The sequence below is a fragment of the Bos grunniens genome, chromosome 16 (assembly GCF_055505025.1).
Source record: "Bos grunniens cultivar Pamir isolate PY7600 chromosome 16, Bosgru_T2T1.0, whole genome shotgun sequence".
NCBI lineage: Eukaryota > Metazoa > Chordata > Mammalia > Artiodactyla > Bovidae > Bos > Bos grunniens.
The window spans coordinates 1,769,176-1,791,236 of NC_141180.1; the positions used below are offsets into that span (position 1 = coordinate 1,769,176).

General features: G+C 45.9%; 1 protein-coding gene across 2 annotated transcripts in view; it reads left to right on the forward strand.

The window, feature by feature from the left end:
* Nucleotides 1-9,382: 9,382 nt before the first annotated feature.
* The window catches only part of KIF14 (kinesin family member 14), a 49,423-nt gene continuing 36,744 nt past the window's right edge, over nt 9,383-22,061 (forward strand). Inside the window, exons 1-4 of one of the 2 annotated variants that reach the window (XM_086343157.1) lie at nt 9,383-9,519; nt 15,591-16,779; nt 21,014-21,268; nt 21,791-21,878. In XM_086343157.1, coding sequence (XP_086199283.1) covers nt 15,704-16,779; nt 21,014-21,268; nt 21,791-21,878 — 1,419 coding nt within the window. In that variant the 5' untranslated portion in view covers nt 9,383-9,519; nt 15,591-15,703. The remainder of the gene's footprint in view (nt 9,520-15,590; nt 16,780-21,013; nt 21,269-21,790; nt 21,879-22,061) is intronic. The other variant, XM_086343158.1, reaches the window with a different exon arrangement.

Consider the following 22,061-nt stretch of genomic DNA (forward strand, 5'->3'; position numbering starts at 1 on the left):
GGAGGAAGGTGAGGAAGGAATATCAGGTGCCATGTTCCAGGAGAGGGCCAGATTACTAAAGACACCGCCAGCTCAGGGAAATGACAGAAACCAGGCTAATGAAATTCAGTCTCAATGCTGGAAGGTCAGGTGTTGGGGCAGAATCCTTAATACGTTTAAATGGAGCTTTAACAGGGAGACCGCTGAGCTTGGTGAGGAAGGAACCCGGGGGCAAGATCATAACGTCATCCAGAGTCTAGCTGCCCACAGGGCTTCCCTCCAGGCCAGAGGGGTCCTGGGTCCTCTAGTACAGTCGCCTCTCACGTCTCATTGAGAATCCGGGGTACAATGCTGGGCTTGCAGCTACTCAGAAACAGAGTCATGTCACAGAGCAACAGAAGAGATAAGCGGGGCGGTTGTGCCGCAGCTCTGAACCTGGTGTAGTGTTTCTCAAAGGCATTCCACCCTCTTCCCCAGCTGGGCACAGAGAGAATCTGTCCCCTTTGGCTCATGTGTCGCGAGTTTCGAAGACGGGTCCCCGCGATTGCTCCCACTGGTTCCCTCCCTCTTTTGCTGACTCGGTTCTTCTTTTGCAACAGAGTTCCTATATTAATTGCAGGGAGAAAGCCAGGGATTTGAACCGAGAAAAAGCATATGGAATGAATTTTGAAATTAGTATTGACTGAGCAGAGTCAGGTACATATGAGCTGCGAGCAGGCTACAACTTCGTGAAATCAGAAACAGCCTCAAACTACAGACCTGTCATCAGCAGGACCAATTAAAGCCCAGACACACGAGACGAGAGGCCACGGAGTGTGTGGCCAGAGATCGGAGCTGCAGGACTGTGCCCCCTTCGTCCAGCTAGAATGCCGTTATCCCACGACTGATTCTGAACCCACGTCATAAGGTCCTGCTCTCTTATCTCTACGTGCAGTGAGGGAGAGGGTGCCTCTATCCCCTGCCCTGTCCAATACGGTGGCTCTCGGGCACTGAGGATGCGGCCGGCCCTGTAAGTGCAGGATACACACCGGGATGTCTGAGAACCCAGAATCTCTCACTAATCGTTTTGATATTGTCTGTCAGTGGATCAATGGGTAAAGAAGCCCACCGCGTATATATGCACATACACAATGGAATACTACTCAGCCAGGAGAAGAACCAAGTTCCGCCACGTGCAGCACAGACGGACTTGTAAGGCGCTGAGTTAGGAAAAGACAAATGCCGCGCGGGGTCACGTGCACGGAGAGTCTGAACAGTACAACCGACTAGCGAATGTAACAAAAAGAAACAGACCCACAGATACAGGGAACAAGCCAATGGTTAGCCGTAGAGGGGGGGAGGGGGCGGGACATAATAGGGGCCCTAGAGGGAGGGAGGGGGCGGGACATAATAGGGGCCGTAGAGGGGGGGAGGGGGGAGGGGGGAGGGGGGAGGGGGCGGGACATAGTAGGGGCCGTAGAGGGAGGGAGGGGGCGGGACATAATGGGGGCCCTAGAGGGAGGGAGGGGGCGGGACATAATAGGGGCCGTAGAGGGAGGGAGGGGGCGGGACATAATAGGGGTGGGGGGTAAGAGGTCAGACTACTCTGCATAAAATAAATAAGCTCCGAGGATGTGTTACACACAGGGGGTGTAACCAACGTTTTATAGGAGTTATAAATGGAGTGTGGTCTTTCAAAAGTGTGATCACTGTGGCACACTGTATGTGCAATTACGTTGTTCACAATTATATAACATTGTAACTTGGCGATACCTCAATTAAAAATTTTAGGTTAATTATGTATTGAAATGGCATTTCTGATATGTTGGGTTAAATAAAATATATTATTAAAAAGAATTACCCTTTTCTTTTCCTTTTCTTCCTATGGCTGCTCTGAGATTTAAATTTCTTTGGGCCATGCCCTGTCGCGTGGGGAGTCTTAGTGCCCCCACCAGGGGTCGAAGGCAGGACCTCTGTATTAGCAGCAGAGAGTCTTAGCCTCTGGACAGCAGGCCCGTCTCTGCTTTACGGTTCGCAGTTCTCATTATACTGCACAGGCTGCTTTCAGCATTCACACAGGGGGACAGATTTCTAGGCCCGCAGACTTCATTCCCCTTGTTAAACTCAGGAGACGGAGCAAACCGATCAGTCAGAAGTCTGTTTTCGCTTTCTTTTCTCAGGAAGATAAAGTCAGACTGCTCAGGCCTGATATTGTTGTCCTCTGGAGTGGACATTTGGGGCCAGTGAATGGTGGTGATTTAATTAATAATATTGGAGACACGCAGCTGGGAGAAATAAAGGACAGTGGAGAAGACTAGTTCTTTGGGCATTGTTTCATATCATTTCATATGAATTAAACCCATAAAGTGCACACAAACCCATCACGGCGTGGGCAAACACTGTCACCACAGAGAACAGAGAACTCCACCCTTATTCATCCCCGCGTTGCCAGAACTGAGAAACATTAATCCAAATGGAACACTACACTCTCTGTTGCATCCAGACCGTTGGATCTGAAAAAGAAACGCACAACTCTTTCTGATGCCGGATTTCTTTTTTTCCTGCCCTGAGTGAGTCAGAGAACAGACTGTGGTCTAAGAGAAAAAAAAAAATTAAGCCTTCTGCAAACAAGCAAAGGCCTCTGGACGGGTGTGGAATCATTCATGAAGCTGCACGGCTGGTGAGCACGCTCTTCTCCCACTGCAAGGCTGTGATGGATAATTCTTGCTGTCCAGGTGGCCTCTTATTTGGCAGCTGACCTCTGAAAGCCACAAGTAAGGCAAGCAGTCACTTGGCACAATCTTTTTTATGCTGTTTTTTAAGTGAGAAGACTGATTAATGTGAACAGACTAACTTTATATCAGTTTAGACAGTTCTGTATCCTCAATTTACCAGTGAATGCTGGTAAATTACAATTTACCAGTAAATGCTATGTAAATATAAACTACTTGGGGCTTAAGATGGAGAGCTGAATATTTATGCAATTCAACATTCTTACCGAGACCATATTTTTAAACTTGTTGAAAGTTAAGTGACACCCAACTCATTCCCCACTTTAGAAAAACAGCTCCACTTCTACTTGGAAGCGTCAGCAGCGTTTTTAACAAGATGTCAGAAATGACCTTGGGCCATGTTGGCAAACCACCGTGGGGAGAAGACACCTGATTGAAGGTCAAGCTCAGTCTTTTTTTAAAAAAACAGAAGCGTTCTTCGTGAGTCCGTCCCAGAGCTCCCTTTATGTAGAAATAGGTTACCCGGTAGGCTTTGGGTTGCCGAGGGATCTAAATCTTACTAATCTTCTCTGGAATGAAACCAGCAAACCATTCAAAGAGAAAAGAGTGTCTGGAACATTGACTAATCCCTGAGTCCTTTTCTTTTTCTATTAAAAAAAGGATTACTTGCTTAATGTAGTTGTTTCTTTTTAAAATTCCTGGCAGTGTTGCTAAACGTATTTCGCTGATGTCGCTGAGTTATAATAAAGATTTCATCAGCCACATACAAACACAAGCCTGTGATGTGCCTGCTTCTAAGACTCTCGGTCTAACGTGTATCAGAATTTAGAGAGAAAATACAAAATACTACAGATTTAAAACCACCCTTGAAAGTGAAATCGTTTAGTTGTGTGCGACTCTTCGCAACCCTGTGGACTGTAACCTGCCAGGCTCCTCCATCCATGGGATTCAAACCACCCTTACGTTTAACTCCTGTGCTTATCACAGTGTCACAGAAATGTGAGACCCAGAAAGAATCTTTGTAAAAACAGCAGTTCAGGGCAGCCCTGCAGGGCACCGGGGAGGAAGCCCCATTCTCTGAGTTCTGAACTTGGCTCTGTGACTTAAACAGGCCAATACTACCAGGCAGATGATCTGACTGCCTGGAAACTCAGTCTTCTCATGTGCAAAACAGCAGTAATATGATCATCACACCACCCGTATAAGGTTGTGGAGATTAAATGAGATAACGGGCACACCTTAAATAAAGAAGGGATTTAAGAATTGCTGGCTTATTGGATAATTTAGAGACTTCCCTGGTGGCTCAGATGGTAAAGAATCTCTCTGCAACACAGGAGACCTAGGTTCAATCCCTGGGTTGGGAAGGTTCCCTGGAGAAGGGGACGGCTACCCACTCCAGTACTCTTGCCTGGAGAATTCCATGGACAGAGGAACCTGGAGGGCCACAGTCCATGGGGTCGCAGAGAGTCTGACATGACTGAGCAACTTTCAGTCTCACTGGATAATTTGATCCAGAAATTGGTTTCAGAGGTGAGGGAACTAGACAGGGAGACCTGCCTCGGGTCCCTCCACGGGGCGGTGATGGAGCTCAGCCCTGATCACTTTTCCTCCACGGCTATTCTGGGCTTTAAAACTAATTCCCATAGTCCTGTTGCACTTTTTCCTTATTTTTTTTTTATCACGGAGACTAAAATGCAACCAAATACAAACATCTGTAGATGTTGTTTTTTTCTCTTTTTTGTACAGCCAGATAACATACCCTTATTTTAATAATTTAAAAATCATGAATTTGGATAAATTGCAATAGATTTGTGTGCTATGACCGTAAGAGGAGAGTGAAAAAGTTAATCAGTTTTCTTTATCTTAACATGATAGAAGTCTTTGAATGTGCTCGCTTTACTTCTGAACACTTTCTACATGTTTTCTTTTGGTTTGTCTCCCTCTGGTGGATTAAAGAAGTTCAGTTCAGTCTCTCAGCCACGTCCGACTGCGACCCCATGGACTGCAGCACGCCAGGCCTCCCTGTCCATCACCAACTCCAGGAGTTCACTCAGACTCACATCCATCGAGTCAGTGATGCCATCCAACCATCTCATTCTCTGTCGTCCCCTTCTCCTCCTGCCCCCAATCCCTGTCAGCATCAGGGTCTTTTCCAATGAGTCAGTTCTTCACATCTGGCCAAAGTACTGGAGTTTCAGCTTCAGCATCAGTCCTTCCAATGAATATTCAGGACTAATCTCCTTTAGGATGGATTAGTTGGATTTTCTTGCAGTCCAGGGGACTCTCAAGAGTCTTCTCCAACACCACAGTTCAAAAGCATCAATTCTTTGGCGCTCAGCTTTCTTTATAGTCCTTCTCTCACATCCACACATGACTACTGGAAAAACCATAGCTTTAACTATGACCTTTGTTGGCAAAGTAATGTCTCTGATTTTTAATATGCTATCTAGGTTGGTTGTAGCTTTTCTTCCAAGTAGTAAGCGTCTTTTAATTTCATGGCTGCAGTCACAATCTGCAGTGATTTTGGAGCCCAGAAAAATAAAGTCAGCCACTCTTTCCACTGTTTCCCCATCTATTTGGCATGAAGTGATGGGACCAGATGCTATGATCTTAGTTTTCTGAATGTCAAGTTTTAAGCCAACTTTTTCACTCTCCTCTTTCACTTTCATCAAGAGACTCTTTAGTTCTTCGCTTTCTGCCATAAGGGTGGTGTCATGTACATATCTGAGGTTATTGATATTTCTCCCAGCAATCTTGATTCCAGCTTGTGCTTCTTCCAGCCCAGCGTTTCTCATAATGTTCTCTGCATGTAAGTTAAATAAGTAGGGTGACAATATACAGCCTTGACGTACTCCTTTCCTATTTGGAACCAGTTTGTTGTTACATGTCCAGTTCTAACTGTTGCTTCTTGACCTGCATACAGATTTCTCAGGAGGCAGATCAGATCATCTGGTACTGCCATCTTTTTAAGAATTTTTTAAGAATTTTCCAGTCTGTTGTGATCCACGCTGTCAAAGGCTTTGGCGTCGTCAATAAAGCAAAATGCATCAATTAAGATTTACAGTCATGTGCCGTCTGTTTCTAATAATTTCTCTTACATTGTCTGGTTTGGGTTTTCCAGTTATTATTGACATCTCTTCCTTTTACAGGCTAAGAAGCCAAGGGATAGAGAGGTAAAGTGATTCGAGTGGCAAGCAGATTGTATGACTTTAGATTCCTGGAGGAGCTATTATTTTAATGAGTCAAATCTGAAGACAGGTTTGAACTACAGGGCGTTTTAACCAGCAGCTGTGTCATAGTGAGGAAATATTCCGTCTGCCTGAACCGGTGGGAGGGGCAGTGCTCTGAGACCACATGTATGGATGTTGGAGGAGATGACGTGTCCCCAGAGTCTAGGCTAGAGGCCCCAGGGCTTGAGATGAAGTGCAGTGCCTGCGGGCTGCTCACCCTTGAACCCGTTGTGGTCACATCTGCATTTTCTAGACTCCTTTTTATTTTTAGTTCAATATTATTTTTTTTAAATGAAGTATAGTTGATTTACAATACCATGTTAGTTTCAGGCGTATAGAGTCCTTTTTCTTGTCTTCCATCAAAAAGCATAGAAGATCTGAAGTTCTAAAAAATGTTAATCATATCAGAGCAGAATGGAGATTAGTTCTGCTTCCCCTTGAAGATGGTTTTTCATTGCTCTCTCCTGATTTTTAATAGGGTCCAGCGAGTCCAGCACAAAAGAATGAGCTATTTCATCTTGCGGTTATTTCTAGGGATTAAGTCATAATCCTTAACCTTCGTAAAGTAAAATGTGTCATCATTGTAGCAGACGGCCTGTGCATGCATGATTGCAGCTCGTCAGCACTGGCCAGGGCTTTGCAGCATTTTGGAGAATGTTTTTAGGTGATGCAATTTAGTAGCTTACATTTGTAGAGCATAATCCTGTACCCAGCTCCGCACTAAGCACTTTGCATGCATAATCTAATTTAATCCTCACATGACTCTCTAAGGTAGGTGGCATTTGCATCTGCAATTCCCAGATGCAGAAGCGGAGGTCCCCCAAAGTGACTTTCCCTGCTGGTGAGCTGTGGGCAGGATCTGAAGAGAGGAGCACCTTCTCAGTGTAATAAATAAAAGACCGAAATCCCTCTTGCGTAACCTGGAGCCGGCTCACAGGGGGCCCTTGAGTCTTTTGAGGATTGTTCCCATAGTTGGAATTAAATCAGGAGCTTCATGCAGAGCAAGAAGGAGAAGAGGGAAGTGTGTCCAGGAAGCGTGTCCTGTGAAGGGGCTCTGTGCCAGGCACGGGGGCCCAGGGCGACACAGACAAAGCCCTGCTCCGTCCTGTGCTCACAGCCTGGGGCGGAAGCAGGTCCTTAGGCCATGCACTGTCTGCTAGTAATTTGTAATTGTAATTGTAATGACTTTAATTGTTGTAATAGAATTTATTATCTTTCTGCCTTATTTTTAACCATTTGATGCATGCTCTCATGGTAACCCATGGAGAGTTTTTCTGTTTGGGGCCCACAAACTATTTGGTTTCTACTGAAACATTTTCTAAGAATAAATTTTTGTAGTTCAGTAACTAGGGAAAAGAATATGAATCTCTTTATGTTCCTTCTATAAATGATCATATTGCTTTCTAGAGGGGTCTGGTATTTACTCAGCAAGTATTTATTAAGCTTCTTTTACATGTCAGACCTTACACTAAGCAGTAGGGATAGGAGTGAGTGGGTGTACACACAAAGATGATTCAGATAAAAATAAACTGTAAAACCCAGCCATTAAATGCAACTGTAAAAAAAAAAGTTTAGGTATAAGTGTAAAAAAAAAGTTTTAAAATTTCAATACCAGTGGTTTTTGCATCAGAATTAAAAGTGCACATTTCTAGCAACAGAAATTGGTGAGCTGCTTGAGAGGAGGGTCCACAGCCACCCACGTCTACCCGTACTGCTTAGTCTAAGGTCTGACTGTAAAAGCAGCTTAATAAATACTCGTTGAGTAAATAGTGAAAGAGGAGAGTGAAAAAGTTGGCTTAAAGCTCAACATTCAGAAAACTAAGATCATGGGATCCGATCTGGTCACTTCATGGCAAATAGATGGGGAAACAGTGGCTGACTTTATTTTTCGGGGCTCCAAAATCACTGCAGCTGGCGATTGCAGCCATGAAATTAAAAGACGCTTACTCCTTGGAAGGAAAGTTGTGACCAACCTAGACAGCATATTCAAAAGCAGAGACATTACATAGTCAACAAAGGTCCATCTAGTCAAGGCTATGGTTTTTCCAGTGGTCATGTATGGATGTGAGAGTTGGACTGTGAAGAAAGCTGAGTGCCGAAGAATTGATGCTTTTGAACTGTGGTGTTGGAGAAGACTCTTGAGAGTCCCTTGGACTGCAAGGAGATCCAACCAGTCCATCCTAAAGGAAATCAGTCCTGGGTGTTCATTGGAAGGACTGATGCTGAAGCTGAAACTCCAATACTTTGGCCACCTGATGTGAAGAGCTGACTCACTGGAAAAGACCCTGATGCTGGGAAAGTTTGAGGGCAGGAGGAGAAGGGGATGACAGAGGATGAGATGGTTGGATGGCATCACCAACTCAATGGACATGAGTTTGAGAAAGCTCCAGGAGTTGGAGATGGACAGGGAGGCCTGGCATGTTGTGGTTCATGGGTCACAAAGAGTCGGACATGACTGAGCGACTGAACTGAACTATTTCTACTTATAAACTTCTCTTACTTGTAATATTGAAAGGTATCTTTATATCTTGTCATATTTAATGTGTTTTTCTAGCTTACTACATTTTATTTTCATTGTTTTGAACTATATATGAGTTTAGAATTTTTATGTATGTGTTTGTCAGTCTTCTCCTTTGCTGTATCTTCCTTTGCTCTCTAAACTTGATTACTTTCCCATTGACCTGATAAATACTACATTCTTTTTTTCTGATGGTTGCTCTATAACTTAATGTCAATAAATTTTAGAATGATTTTTAGAGAGAGTTTTAGAATGAGCATTTTATTATACATTCAATTTTTCTATACATTCAGAGTCCATTCTAATTTCTCTTTCTATCCCACTGAATCTAATTTCTTTATCTGCACTTTTCGTTATTTAAAAAAGTTACTTAAAAATATCTTTTCGACTAGAGTTCGTCTCGTTCACCTGGTTAGTTTTCAGCAAGTATACTTATTTTTTCGTGCTTCAAAACCTTATTAGGATATTTCTAGAAACTGAGTTATATCTCACGAGGTGGGCTTGTAATTCTAGTTGCACCGCCAGCTAGTTGTCTGATTTTTCACAAGTTTAACTGTAAACCTCAGCCCATCCTTGGTAAACTGGGGGATCATGTTAATATTCACCTGGTAAGGGATTCAGGATTAAATGAAAAACTTCCATCTAAGACATTCAGCGCACTTCCCATCACTAGGCTTTGCACAGGAAATCCTAGAAAACCGTGAGTGGCTCTGGCTACCGTGGGGGCAAGCAGTTATTTCTGCACAGAGAAGTCCTGGGGAGACGCGGACGGACGGTGCTCATTTTGCTCCGGGGCTGGACAAGCGCGTCAACGTCCGGGTCCTCCGCCAAGCCCCCCGTGCGCACCTCCGCTCCCTCTCGAGCGCGCCCCCGCCGCCCGCGTCCCTGCTCCAGGACGGCAGCGCCCCGCGCGGCGCGCGCAGCCCGGGGGGGGCGGGGCCGTTGCCTAGGAGATGCGCGCGCGTTTCCTGGAAGACGTGCGTGCGCGGCGCCCGGCAGCCAATCGGAGGGCGGGGCGCGCATTCAAACGCGGAGCGGCTGCGAAGGCGTGAGCCGCGCGAAGAGGCCGGGAGCCTGCGAGGTGGGGGCTGCGGTCTGGGGGCGGCGCGTCGGTGCGGGCGAGGGTGGGGTGGGTGGACAGCTCGGGAGTCCGGGAGGGCCGAGGGTCCCCGGGGACGGGTGCGAGGGTCCCCAAGTGGGGCGGGCCGGGGTTCTCCCGGGAGGGCCGGGGGCGGGATCGGGCCGCGCCCTCCCCGCCGCAGACTCCTCGGAGGGCGTCTTCGGGGCGCGTGGCCGCCGGGCGGCGGGGTGGCCTCTCGGAACCCACTCCGGGGTCTGGGCACCCCTTCCCTCCAGTGTCCCGGGGCACACCCCCGCCCCTCCTCAGACCCAGAGCTGTCCTGCTCCTTGTAAATACCAGCCGGTTTTCAGCTGCGGGTCAAGTCCTCAGTCTCTTCTTGCTTCTGTATTTACTTCCGCATCAGGAAATCATTAACTAAAAGATTGCCTGCTTTTAGTTAGAAGGTGATGGGAGATGCTTCGATCCTGGCATGATTGTTAATGATTTAGAACTTGCACAGGTTACTTAAAAATGAACCTCTGTTGTTTTGTACCTCCAGAGTCATGATCTCTGGGGTTGAATTTAAAAATACGACGCTTAGTTGCTGTATTAGCAGGAAGAGTCTATGTGGGACCAGCAGAGAGCTGCAGCTCCGGGCGAGCTTCAGGTGGGGACCAGCCCAGGAGAGGGGCAGCTGGTCCCGCCTCCCAGATTGTGTGGGCTCAGGGAGACCACGCAGCCAGTCTCCTGAATGTTTTGTTTCATTGAAGAGTTATACCTGTGCTATATTGTAGCCCGTTATGTGTGCAATAGTATTATGTCTAAAGAACAATGTATATACCTTCATTTAGAATACTTGGTTGGTAAAAATGGTAACCATCATCAGAACCTTCAGGGAGTCCTCCTACTAACATCAAAGACCTCTGGCCACAGATCACCTTGACCAGTAGCATCTAATGGAAACGTTTAAAGTGTTGTGAGAATTTCCAGAGTGCGACACAGACCTGAAGTGAGCAGATGCTCGCTTGGGAAAATGGCACTGACTTGTTGACACACGGTTGCTACAGACATCCACTTTGTAAAAAAAAATGCAGAAGGGGCAACAAAGTGAAGCCCCTAAGCCAGATGAGTCCTGCCTGTGGAGAGGAGAGAATTCAATGACAGTCCGTCGGAGGAGAGGGACAGCCTGGGTGGTGATGACCTCCTAGTGGCTGAACTGCTAGTTTTTCATTGACTGGGCCGTTGCTAGGTGAGGACGAAACCTTTCTTCCTCTTTGCCCTGGGATGTGAAGTAGCTTCTTCCTGTAGAGTCTGTGAATATAGCAAGGGATAAAACATGAGAGCTCCTGTTCAGATACCCTCCACCCCTGCCCCTCGCTCTGTTTTAAATGAGGGTTCCTTTATTTGCCTTCACAATGGAATAGTTTCATCAGATGTCATTTTGCAAGTTAGAATCAGACATGCAAATTTAAAGACTTATTTACATCAGTATAACCAGTTGGTTGCAGCGTTGACGGGAAGCCAGACCTTTTCGCTGTCTCTGTTGTTCTCTATTCTTCTCAACATGACTGTTGCTGCTGCTGCTGCTAAGTCGCTTCAGTCGTGTCCGACTCTTGTGCGACCCCGTAGACGGCAGCCCACCAGGCTCCGCTGTCCCTGGGATTCTCCAGGCAAGAACACTGGAGTGGGTTGCCATTTCCTTCTCCAATGGATGTAAGTGAAAAATGAAAGTGAAGTTGCTCAGTTGTGTCCGACTCTTAGAGACCCCATGGACTGCAGCCCACCAGGCTTCTCCGTCCATGGGATTTTCCAGGCAAGAGTACTGGAGTGGGGTTGCCATTGCCTTCTCCTTAACTACTGGATAGATATTGTTGACATATATTTGCTTACATACCTGTCAACTGTGTTGTCTAACTGCTAGAGGGCAGGCTGAATACTTAACTGATCTTGCACAAGTTTTCTCAGCACAAGCAATTACTTGACAGTGCTTGTGTTTCTTGGCTCTGGTACTTACTTGGGTATGCTCTGCCTTGTGACACTCTCAGACTCATTGCCCTGAGGCATTCTTGCACGTCATGTGCGCTCAGCACGTGCAGAAACGCTTCACTCCAGTCTTTAACTTTGGTGCTGGGGTGTCTCTTAGTCCCCCTCGCTGCTCCCCAAACTGGGGGGCACTTAAAAAAAATCCCTGCTGACATGTTCTCTTTTCTAGCATTTATCATTTTAACCATTTTAAATGTACATCCTTAAATATATGGTCATCACTGCCATCCACCCCATAACTCTTGTTATCTGGTTTATCTGAAATTCTACATCTATTAAATAATAACTCTCCATTCTCCCTTCCCTAGCCACCACCATTATACTTTCTGCTGATGATTTTAAGTACTATAAGTACTTGATATAAGTGGTATCATATATTATTTGTCTTTTTGGGACTGGCTTATTTCACTTAATATAATGTCCTCAAGGTTCACCAATATTGTAGCATATTACAGAATTTGTTTCCTTTTTAAGGCTGAATAATTTTCCATTGTATGAATATACCACGTTTTGGTAAGCCATTCATTTGTCAGTGGATATTCGAGTTGCTTCCCCATTTTCTCTATTATGAATAATGCTGCTGTGAACATGGGTATGCCAGTATCTCTTCATTTGAGGCCCTGCTCTCAGTCCTTTTTGGTGTATACCCAGAAGTGGAATTGCTAGATCATATGCTAATTTGGTGGCACTAGTAAAGAACCTGCCTGCCAGTGCAGGAGACATAAGACAGGTGGGCTCGATCCTTGGGTTGGGAAGATCCCCTGGAAGACGGCGTGGCAACCCAGTCTAGTATTCTTGCCTGGACAATTCCACAGACAGCGGAGTCTGGTGGACTACAGTCCCTGGGGTCGCAAAGAGTCGGACACAACTGAAGTGACTTAGTATATGCTAATTTTAATTTTTTGAGGCCATCCATACTGTTTTTCACAGTAATCCAAGTCTATGCCCCAACCAGTAATGCTGAAGAAGCTTAAGTTGAATGGTTCTATGAAGACCTCCAAGACTTTTTAGAACTAACACCCAAAAAAGATGTCCTTTTCATTATAGGGGAATGGAATGCAAAAGTAGGAAGTCAAGAAACACCTGGAGTAACAGGCAAATTTGGCCTGTGAATACGGAATGAAGCAGGGCAAAGACTAGTAGAGTTTTGCCAAGAAAATGCACTGGTCATAACAAACACCCTCTTCCAACAACACAAGAGAAGACTCTATACATGGACATCACCAGATGGCCAACACCGAAATCAGACTGATTATATTCTTTGCAGCCAAAGATGGAGAAGCTCTATACAGTCAGCAAAAACAAGACCAGGAGCTGACTGTGGCTCAGACCATGAACTCCTTATTGCCAAATTCAGACTGAAATTGAAGAAAGTAGGGAAAACCACTAGACCATTCAGGTATGACCTAAATCAAATCCCTTATGATTATACAGTGGAAGTGAGAAATAGATTTAAGGGACTAGATCTGATAGATAGAGTGCCTGATGAACCATGGACTGAGGTTCGTGACATTGTACAGGAGACAGGGATCAAGACCATCCCCATGGAAAAGAAATGCAAAAAAGCAAAATGGCTGTCTGGGGAGGCCTTACAAATAGCTGTGAAAAGAAGACAAGCGAAAAGCAAAGGAGAAAAGGAAAGATATAAGCATCTGAATGCAGAGTTCCAAAGAATAGCAAGAAGAGATAAGAAAGCCTTCTTCAGCGATCAATGCAAAGAAATAGAGGAAAACAACAGAATGGGAAAGACTAGAGATCTCTTCAAGAAAATTAGAGATACCAAGGGAACATTTCATGCAAAAATGGGCTCGATAAAGGACAGAAATGGTATGGACCTAACAGAAGCAGAAGATATTAAGAAGACGTGGCAAGAATACACAGAAGAACTGTACAAAAAAGATCTTCACGACCCAGATAATCACGATGATGTGATCACCCACCTAGAGCCAGACATCCTGGAATGTGAAGTCAAGCGGGCCTTAGAAAGCATCACTACGAACAAAGCTAGTGGAGGTGATGGAATTCCAGTTGAGCTATTTCAAATCTTGAAAGATGATGCTGTGAAAGTGCTGCACTCAATATGCCAGCAAATTTGGAAAACTCAGCAGTGGCCACAGGACTGGAAAAGGTCAGTTTTCATTCCAATCCCAAAGAAAGGCAATACCAAAGAATGCTCAAACTACCGCACAATTGCACTCATCTCACACGCTAGTAAAGTAATGCTCAAAATCCTCCAAGCCAGGCTTCAGCAGTACATGAACCGTGAACTTCCTGATGTTCAAGCTGGTTTTAGAAAAGGCAGAGGAACCAGAGATCAAATTGCCAACATCCGCTGGATCATAGAAATAGCAAGAGAGTTCCAGAAAAACATCTATTTCTGCTTTATTGACTATACCAAAGCCTTTGTGTGGATCACAATAAACTGTGGAAAATTCTGAAAGAGATGGGAATACCAGACCACCTGATCTGCCTCGTGAGAAATCTGTATGCAGGTCAGGAAGCAACAGTTAGAACTGGACATGAAACAACAGACTGGTTCCAAATAGGAAAAGGAGTACGTCAATGCTGTATATTGTCACCCTGTTTATTTAACTTCTATGCAGAGTACATCATGAGAAATGCTGGGCTGGAAGATGCACAAGCTGGAATCAAGGTTGCTGGGAGAAATATCAATAACCTCAGATATGCAGATGACACCACCCTTATGGCAGAAAGTGAAGAGGAACTAAAAAGCTTCTTGATGAAGGTGAAAGAGGAGAGTGGAAAAGTTGGCTTAAAACTCAGCATTCAGAAAACAAAGATCATGGCATCCGGTCCCATCACTTCATGGGAAATAGATGCGGAAACAGTGGAAACAGTGTCAGACTTTATTTTTCTGGGCTCCAAAATCACTGCAGATGGTGATTGCAGCCATGAAATTAAAAGACGCTTACTCCTTGGAAGAGAAGTTATGACCAACCTAGATAGCATATTCAAAAGCAGAGACATTACTTTGCCAACAAAGGTTCGTCTAGTCAAGGCTATGGTTTTTCCTGTGGTCATGTATGGATGTGAGAGTTGGACTGTGAAGAAAGCTGAGCGCCAAAGAATTGATGCTTTTGAACTGTGGTGTTGGAGAAGACTCTTGAGAGTCCCTTGGACTGCAAGGAGATCCAACCAGTCCATTCTGAAGGAGATCAGCCCAGGGATTTCTTTGGAAGGAATGATGCTAAAGCTGAAACTCCAGTACTTTGGCCACCTCATGGGAAGAGTTGACTCATTGGAAAAGACTGATGCTGGGAGGGATTGGGGGCAGGAGGAGAAGGGGACGACAGAGGATGAGATGGCTGGATGGCATCACTGACTTGATGGACGTGAGTCTGAGTGAACTCCGGGAGTTGGTGATGGACAGGGAGGCCTGGCGTGCTGCGATTCATGGGGTCGCAAAGAGTCGGACACGACTGAGCGACTGAACTGAACTGATACTGTTTTTCATAGCGGTTGTACCATTTTACATTCCCAGCAACAGTTAACAAGCCTACCGATTTCTTCACGTCCTTGTGCATACTTGTTGTCTGCTTTCTTTTTTTTGGATAGTTTCCATCCTAATGGGTATGATGTGGTATCTCATTATAGTTTTGACTTGCTTTTCCCTAATGACCCATGATGTTGAGCATCATCTTATGTGCTTATTAACTACTCTTATATCTTCTTTGACATGTGCTTTTTACATCTTTTTAAGTCACCTCGCACATTTGACCTGATACAGTCTTTATCTGTACATTTCTTTCTAGACGAAGGAAATGAAAATAGAGTTTTGTCTTTGAAATTCATAGTATCCACCAGAGGGCCTGACACCTCATGGGATCTTGGCACGTATTTGTTGAGCAATGACTGTATGATCTTTGAGGTCAGAGATTTGTCTGAAGCTGCTTGAGAACCATATCTCAGTGGAGATCATGACCTAATGTATGCCCCTGAGAAGTCACTTTCCCATGGAAGGTCCTCGTGTTTTTAAAGCCTGTTTGTAATCTGTGCAGTCTAAATTTTATTTATTTATTTTATTTTAGCAGATAATTTTGGAAACTGTTGCATAAGAAATGGCCGGAAGTCAAATGAATGTCTAAAGAAGAGCTTAACATTTCTTCAGCAACATTCTTTTTAAAAATAACTTTCTGCCACCATGTCAGCCTCCACTGCACACAGCAGAAATGACAGCGATCTCCTTGGCGTTCCTTCCTCCACGAAGACGTCATCCCTGAGTGTCATCCCCCAGGGCAGCAAGCTGAAGCTGCATCCGAGGTCGGACTCGTCAGAGTGTGAAAATGACGATCCGTTACTGAGATCTACGAGTAAAGTCAGAGACATCAACAGCACTTACGTTATTTCTGCCTGTAAGAAAACAGGAGACACACCCCTCCTTCCTAACCCTGTGGGCAGGCTGACACTTCAGAGGAGAGCGACCAGGAGCAAGGAACCCTCTTTGCTTGGTCGTGAGTCGGGAGACGCTGGTGCGAGAACGGCAGGAACATGCCTTGCGTTACAGCGTCGGACTAAGACAGGTTGCGTGGAAAAGTGGAAAGGAACGCAGAATGTGGGCGGCAGAACAGAAAATAGTCAGCCTTCCCCAGAAACTGGTATAAATGCACAAACTGTAAACAGTGATAAAAACTTGCCTTCAGTACCTTTAACTCCAGACCCAAAAGACCTTGAAATGAAGGCTGATGGAAAATGCGCAGCGACGCGTTCTGCCCTCAGTGGGGCAGGTGAGAACGTTGCCCTTGAGTCCCTGCGTGAGCGAACGCCCGCCGGTTCCCAGAGTCAGACTGAAGCGGTTCGCGTAGGGTGCGTGGCAGTTAGGCCCACTGAGAGCAGGTTAGAGATCAAAGTGTCAGGAGCAAGGGCCTCGCATCCCAGGGGTGCTGAGAAGGAAGCCGTGAAACTTCCACGTAGATTTGAAAGCTTAGAGAAAAGGACACCCTCCAAGTGTATTTCAGAGCCCAGGTCGACACCCAGGCATGGCGTCCTGCAGCCTCGGAGCCCCGCTGCCTTCGTTCTGAGAAGCAGGAGGCCCACCCTGCAAGTTAAACAGACTCCCCAGAGCTCTCTTCTCGCAAGTCAAAGGGAAAGGTCGTGTGAAAATACATTCCTTCTCAAGGAAGAAACCGCACTTCAGAAAACCTCTGCAGAAACAGAGCCCCTGAAGGTGGAGAGCAGCCAAGTGACCGTGGCGGTCAGGGTCAGGCCTTTCAGCAACCGGTAGGTGACCCCAGTTTTATCCGAGGCCAACCTGCTGAGCTTGTTGGTACGTCTTCATGCCGGCTGGCACTGCCTTTTTATAGACGGAACTTCCCGGTTCAGTGGTAGTATGTGGTTATTTTCGATGATTGGCTATAAAACAAAAAAATCGGAACCACCATATTTTGCAAATGTAAGTTTCTCCAGATATATCTGTGTTTTAAAAGTCTGACTAGCTTCTATCTCTAAGGCAGTCTGCTTTCAAATCTGTCATATGTGGTGGTGTCTTCTACCTTTCCCTTAAAAAGAGCAACAGCTGGTCACTCATTCCCCAAACAGGTCCTTCCAAAACCCTTTCCAGGGTGGTGGCCATTGCCTTATTGTCTGTGACACGTCACGGTTGTACACACACTGATCTGTGAGGTTTGACTTTGATGGCAAAAAAATCTCTCCCCATGAGTGCCTGTGGGAGAGAAAAAGACGGGCTCTCCTGGTGTGACTGTAGCATCTGATTATCTTTAAATGCTTTGAGGACAACTGTGAAGACTTCACAGAGTCGGTAGTTTTTTTTTAACTCTGTTGTGGACCTAAGTGTGTTGGAGGAGGGTGTGCTGACCCTGCGGCTTCCCAGGTGGCTCAGCAGTAAAGAATCCACCTGCCAACGCAGGACACACAGAAGCAGCAGTTTCGACCCTAGATCGGCAAGGGCCCCCTGGAGAGGGGCGAGGCAACCCACTCCAGTATTCTTGCCTGGAGAATCCCATGGATGGAGGGGCCTGGCGGGCTGCAGCGAAGAGTCCAGTGTGACTGAGCCGACGCTTCACACATGCGTGGTGACTGCAGTGTGGGCAGTCAACTGAATGGCCAGCGGTTAAGGCAGGTTCCATAGGGCTGGGAGCCTTTTAGTGAGAATGTGGGGTAGTGATAAGGGACGAGAACTCAGGGAGAGCCTCAGGACTGCTCAGGGCAGAGAAGCAGCAGGACAGCCCGCACGGCTGGCGGCCCTAGAGGGACAGAGCGTGGACCCCAGAGCAGCCTGCAGCAGGGCCACTGGGAGGGCGAGAAGGGTGGATTCGACAGTGAATTCTCATCTAAGCAGCTGCTACTGCTGCTGCTAAGTTGCTTCAGATCAGATCAGATCATTCGCTCAGTCGTGTCCGACTCTTTGCGACCCCATGAATCACAGCATGCCAGGCCTCCCTGTCCTTCACCAACTCTCAGAGTTCACTCAGACTCACATCCATCGAGTCAGTGACGCCATCCAGCCATCTCATCCTCTGTCATCCCCTTCTCCTCCTGCCCCTAATCCCTCCCAGCATCAGAGTCTTTTCCAATGAGTCAGCTCTTCCCATGAGGTGGCCAAAGTACTGGAGTTTCAGCTTTAGCATCAGTCCTTCCAAAGAAATGCCAGGGCTGATCTCCTTCAGAATGGACTGGTTGGATCTCCTTGCAGTCCAAGGGACTCTCAAGAGTCTTCTCCAACACCACAGTTCAAAAGCATCAATTCTTCAGCCCTCAGCCTTCTTCACAGTCCAACTCTCACATCCATACATGACCACTGGAAAAACCATAGGCTTGACTAGATGGACCTTTGTTGGCAAAGTAATGTCTCTGCTTTAGAATATGCTATCTAGGTTGGTCATAACTTTCCTTCCAAGGAGTAAGCATCTTTTAATTTCATGGCTGCAATCACCATCTGCAGTGATTTTGGAGCCCAGAAAAATAAAGTCTGACACTGTTTCCACTGTTTCCCCATCTATTTCCCATGAAGTGGTGGTACCGGATGCCATGATCTTTGTTTTCTGAATGTTGAGCTTTAAGCCAACTTTTTCACTCTCCACTTTCACTTTCATCAAGAGGCTCTTGAGTTCCTCTTCACTTTCTGCCATAAGGGTGGTGTCATCTGCATATCTGAGGTTATTGATATTTCTCCCAGCAATCTTGATTCCAGTTTGTGTTTCTTCCAGCCGAGCGTTTCTCATGATGTACTCTGCATATAAGTTAAATAAACAGGGTGACAATATACAGCATTGACGTACTCCTTTTCCTATTTGGAACCAGTCTATTGTTCCATGTCCAGTTCTAACTGTTGCTTCCTGACCTGCATACAGATTTCTCAAGAGGCAGATCAGGTGGTGTGGTATTCCCATCTCTTTCAGAATTTTCCACAGTTTATTGTGATCCACACTGTCAAAGGCTTTGGTATAGTCAATAAAGCAGAAATAGATGTTTTTCTGGAACTCTCTTGCTATTTCTATGATCCAGCAGATGTTGGCAATTTGATCTCTGGTTCCTCTGCCTTTTCTAAAACCAGCTTGAACATCAGGAAGTTCACGGTTCATGTACTGCTGAAGCCTGGCTTGGAGGATTTTGAGCATTACTTTACTAGCGTGTGAGATGAGTGCAATTGTGTGGTAGTTTGAGCATTCTTTGGTATTGCCTTTCTTTGGGATTGGAATGAAAACTGACCTTTTCCAGTCCTGTGGCCACTGCTGAGTTTTCCAAATTTGCTGGCATATTGAGTGCAGCACTTTCTCAGCATCATCTTTCAGGATTTGGAATAGTTCAACTGGAATTCCATCACCTCCACTAGCTTTGTTCGTAGTGATGCTTTCTAAGGCCCGCTTGACTTCACATTCCAGGATGTCTGGCTCTAGATGAGTGAACACACCATCATGATTATCTGGGTCGTGAAGATCTTTTTTGTACAGTTCTTCTGTGTATTCTTGCCATCTCTTCTTAATATCTTCTGCTTCTGTTAGGTCCATACCATTTCTGTCCTTTATTGAGCCCATCTTTGCATGAAATATTCCCTTGGTATCTCTAATTTTCTTGAAGAGATCTCTAGCCTTTCCCATTCTGTTGTTTTCCTCTATTTCTTTGCATTGATCGCTGAAGAAGGCTTTCTTATCTCTTCTTGCTATTCTTTGGAACTCTGCATTCAGATGCTTATATCTTTCCTTTTCTCCTTTGCTTTTCGCTTGTCTTCTTTTCACAGCTATTTGTAAGGCCTCCCCAGACAGCCATTTTGCTTTTTTGCATTTCTTTTCCATGGGGATGGTTTTGATCCCTGTCTCCTGTGCAATGTCACGAACCTCCGTCCATGGTTCATCAGGCACTCTATCAGATCTAGTCCCTTAAATCTATTTCTCACTTCCACTGTATAATCATAAGGGATTTGATTTAGGTCATACCTGAATGGTCTAGTGGTTTTCCCTACTTTCTTCAATTTCAGTCTGAATTTGGCAATAAGGAGTTCATGGTCTGAGCCACAGTCAGCTCCTGGTCTTGTTTTTGCTGACTGTATAGAGCTTCTCCATCTCTGGCTGCAAAGAATATAATCAGTCTGATTTCAGTTGTGTCCAACTCTGTGCGACTCCATAGACGGCAGCCCACCAGGCTCCCCTGTCCCTGGGATTCTCCAGGCAAGAACACTGGAGTGGGTTGCCATTTCCTTCTCCAGTGCATGAAAGTGAAAAGTGAAAGTGAAGTCGCTCAGTTGTGCCCGGACTCTTCGCGACCCCATGGACTGCAGCCCACCAGGCTCCTCCGTCTGTGGGATTTTCCAGGCAAGAGTACTGGAGTGGGTTGCCATTGCCTTCTCCGCATCTAAGCAGAGTTGGGGGCAAAAAGAATTGTGTGGCCAGACAAGAACTTGTGTTTTTCTGCAGCGGTAGGTCAAAAAAATTTCCTCCTGAGTCTGAGATAGAAGCGGGGTGGATGCGAAGCGTCAGAGTTTTAAGGGAGATGATTTAAAGCAGGAAGGACCTTTGGAGTCACAGAAATGTACCTTGTGCTTCCATTCAGACTTGTATCTGAAGGAGTCTGTGGAAACTGTGCTTTTGTTTCTTGGCAGCTTTGTATAGATTCGTACCTCCAGAAATTCTTTATGATGTTTTCGAATACATTTCCAGTTAGAACTATAGGTACAGGTAGATTTCAGCGCACAGGATGAGAAAAGGGAGAACTTAAGAGGAAAAGGAAGAAGAGGGAAAATCCTATACAAGTAGGGGAATTTTCCAGACAAGAAACCTGGAATTCCGTTTTTCCTTTGAGCAGTGGCATTGGAGCTGCCGAAATAGGTTTTGGAAGCCCGCTATTATGATGTGTGCTCTCTGCACGTTCCACATAAAACTAAAGAGCCGTCTTGCCCTGGAGGAACCTTCTGCTGTAGTCTGAAGTCCTTATTATTCTGTGGAAATAATACTCAGAATGATTGCAAGGGCGATATTTGTCTCTGTGCTTCTTTTGAAAGGGAGAAGAGAGAAGGAGCACATCAGGCGGTCTTCCTGGACGGGGAGGAAATCGCTGTGGAGCACCCCGGCACGCGACAGGTGTACAGCTTTGCCTACGATCTTTCCTTTTGGTCCGTGGACGAGCGCCACCCGCGCTTCGCGAGCCAGATGGCCGTGTACCAGGCGCTGGCGGCCCCGCTGCTGCGCCAGGCCTTCCAAGGCTTCAACACCTGTCTGTTCGCGTACGGTCAGACTGGCTCTGGAAAGTCATACACGTAAGTTGTGTTGTGAATCTGACCATCCTGAAGCATTTATGTCTTTTGTGAGAAGAGCACAGTTTGATAGAATATCTTTTTGAAACTGTACCGCTCTGGGCTCAAGTCTCGTCCATTTTACACTCCAGTTCTGCAAGGCTTTGTCTCTGGGCTTCTGTTTATGCGTGAGATGCTGTTTACCTTGTCAGTATCGTCGGCCCCGTTTTACTGTACATTCTGTCTCTTGTGTAAACTGAAGCTCAGAGAGGTTACTTTGGAAGCCGTGTTGTGAGAATCACAAGCAGGTCGTCTCATCAGTGGTGTGGCTGTACTGCCCGTCCGGGAGGAAATACTTGGGTTTTAATAGTAGCTAACATTTATCAAGTTCCTACTCTCTTCCAGGCCCTGTGCTAGAAGGCTCTGAATTAGATAGTTCTTACTTACCCCACTTTATAGAAGAGGAAATTTAGGTTTACTTTCCCCTCAAAGAATTTTAAAACCTAATTCGTTTTACTCCCCCCAACTCATAAATGTATTTTCTAGGATGATGGGCTTTAGTGAAGAACCAGGAATAATTCCAAGATTTTGTGAAGATCTTTTTGCTGAAATAGCCAAACAACAAACCCAAGAGGTATGTTCTGATGGTCTCTGTAAGCCTTCGTATCTGAGTAGAGAACAGGCAGACCGAGTTAAAGTCGGAGCCGTGGCCACTGAGGCCGACTCCGCAGACGGCGCGCGCTCTGGCCCCTGGGCCCTGGGACGGGGGTGGGGAGCGGGTTCAGACGCGGTGCGGTTCCTCCCGGTGGGCAGAGAC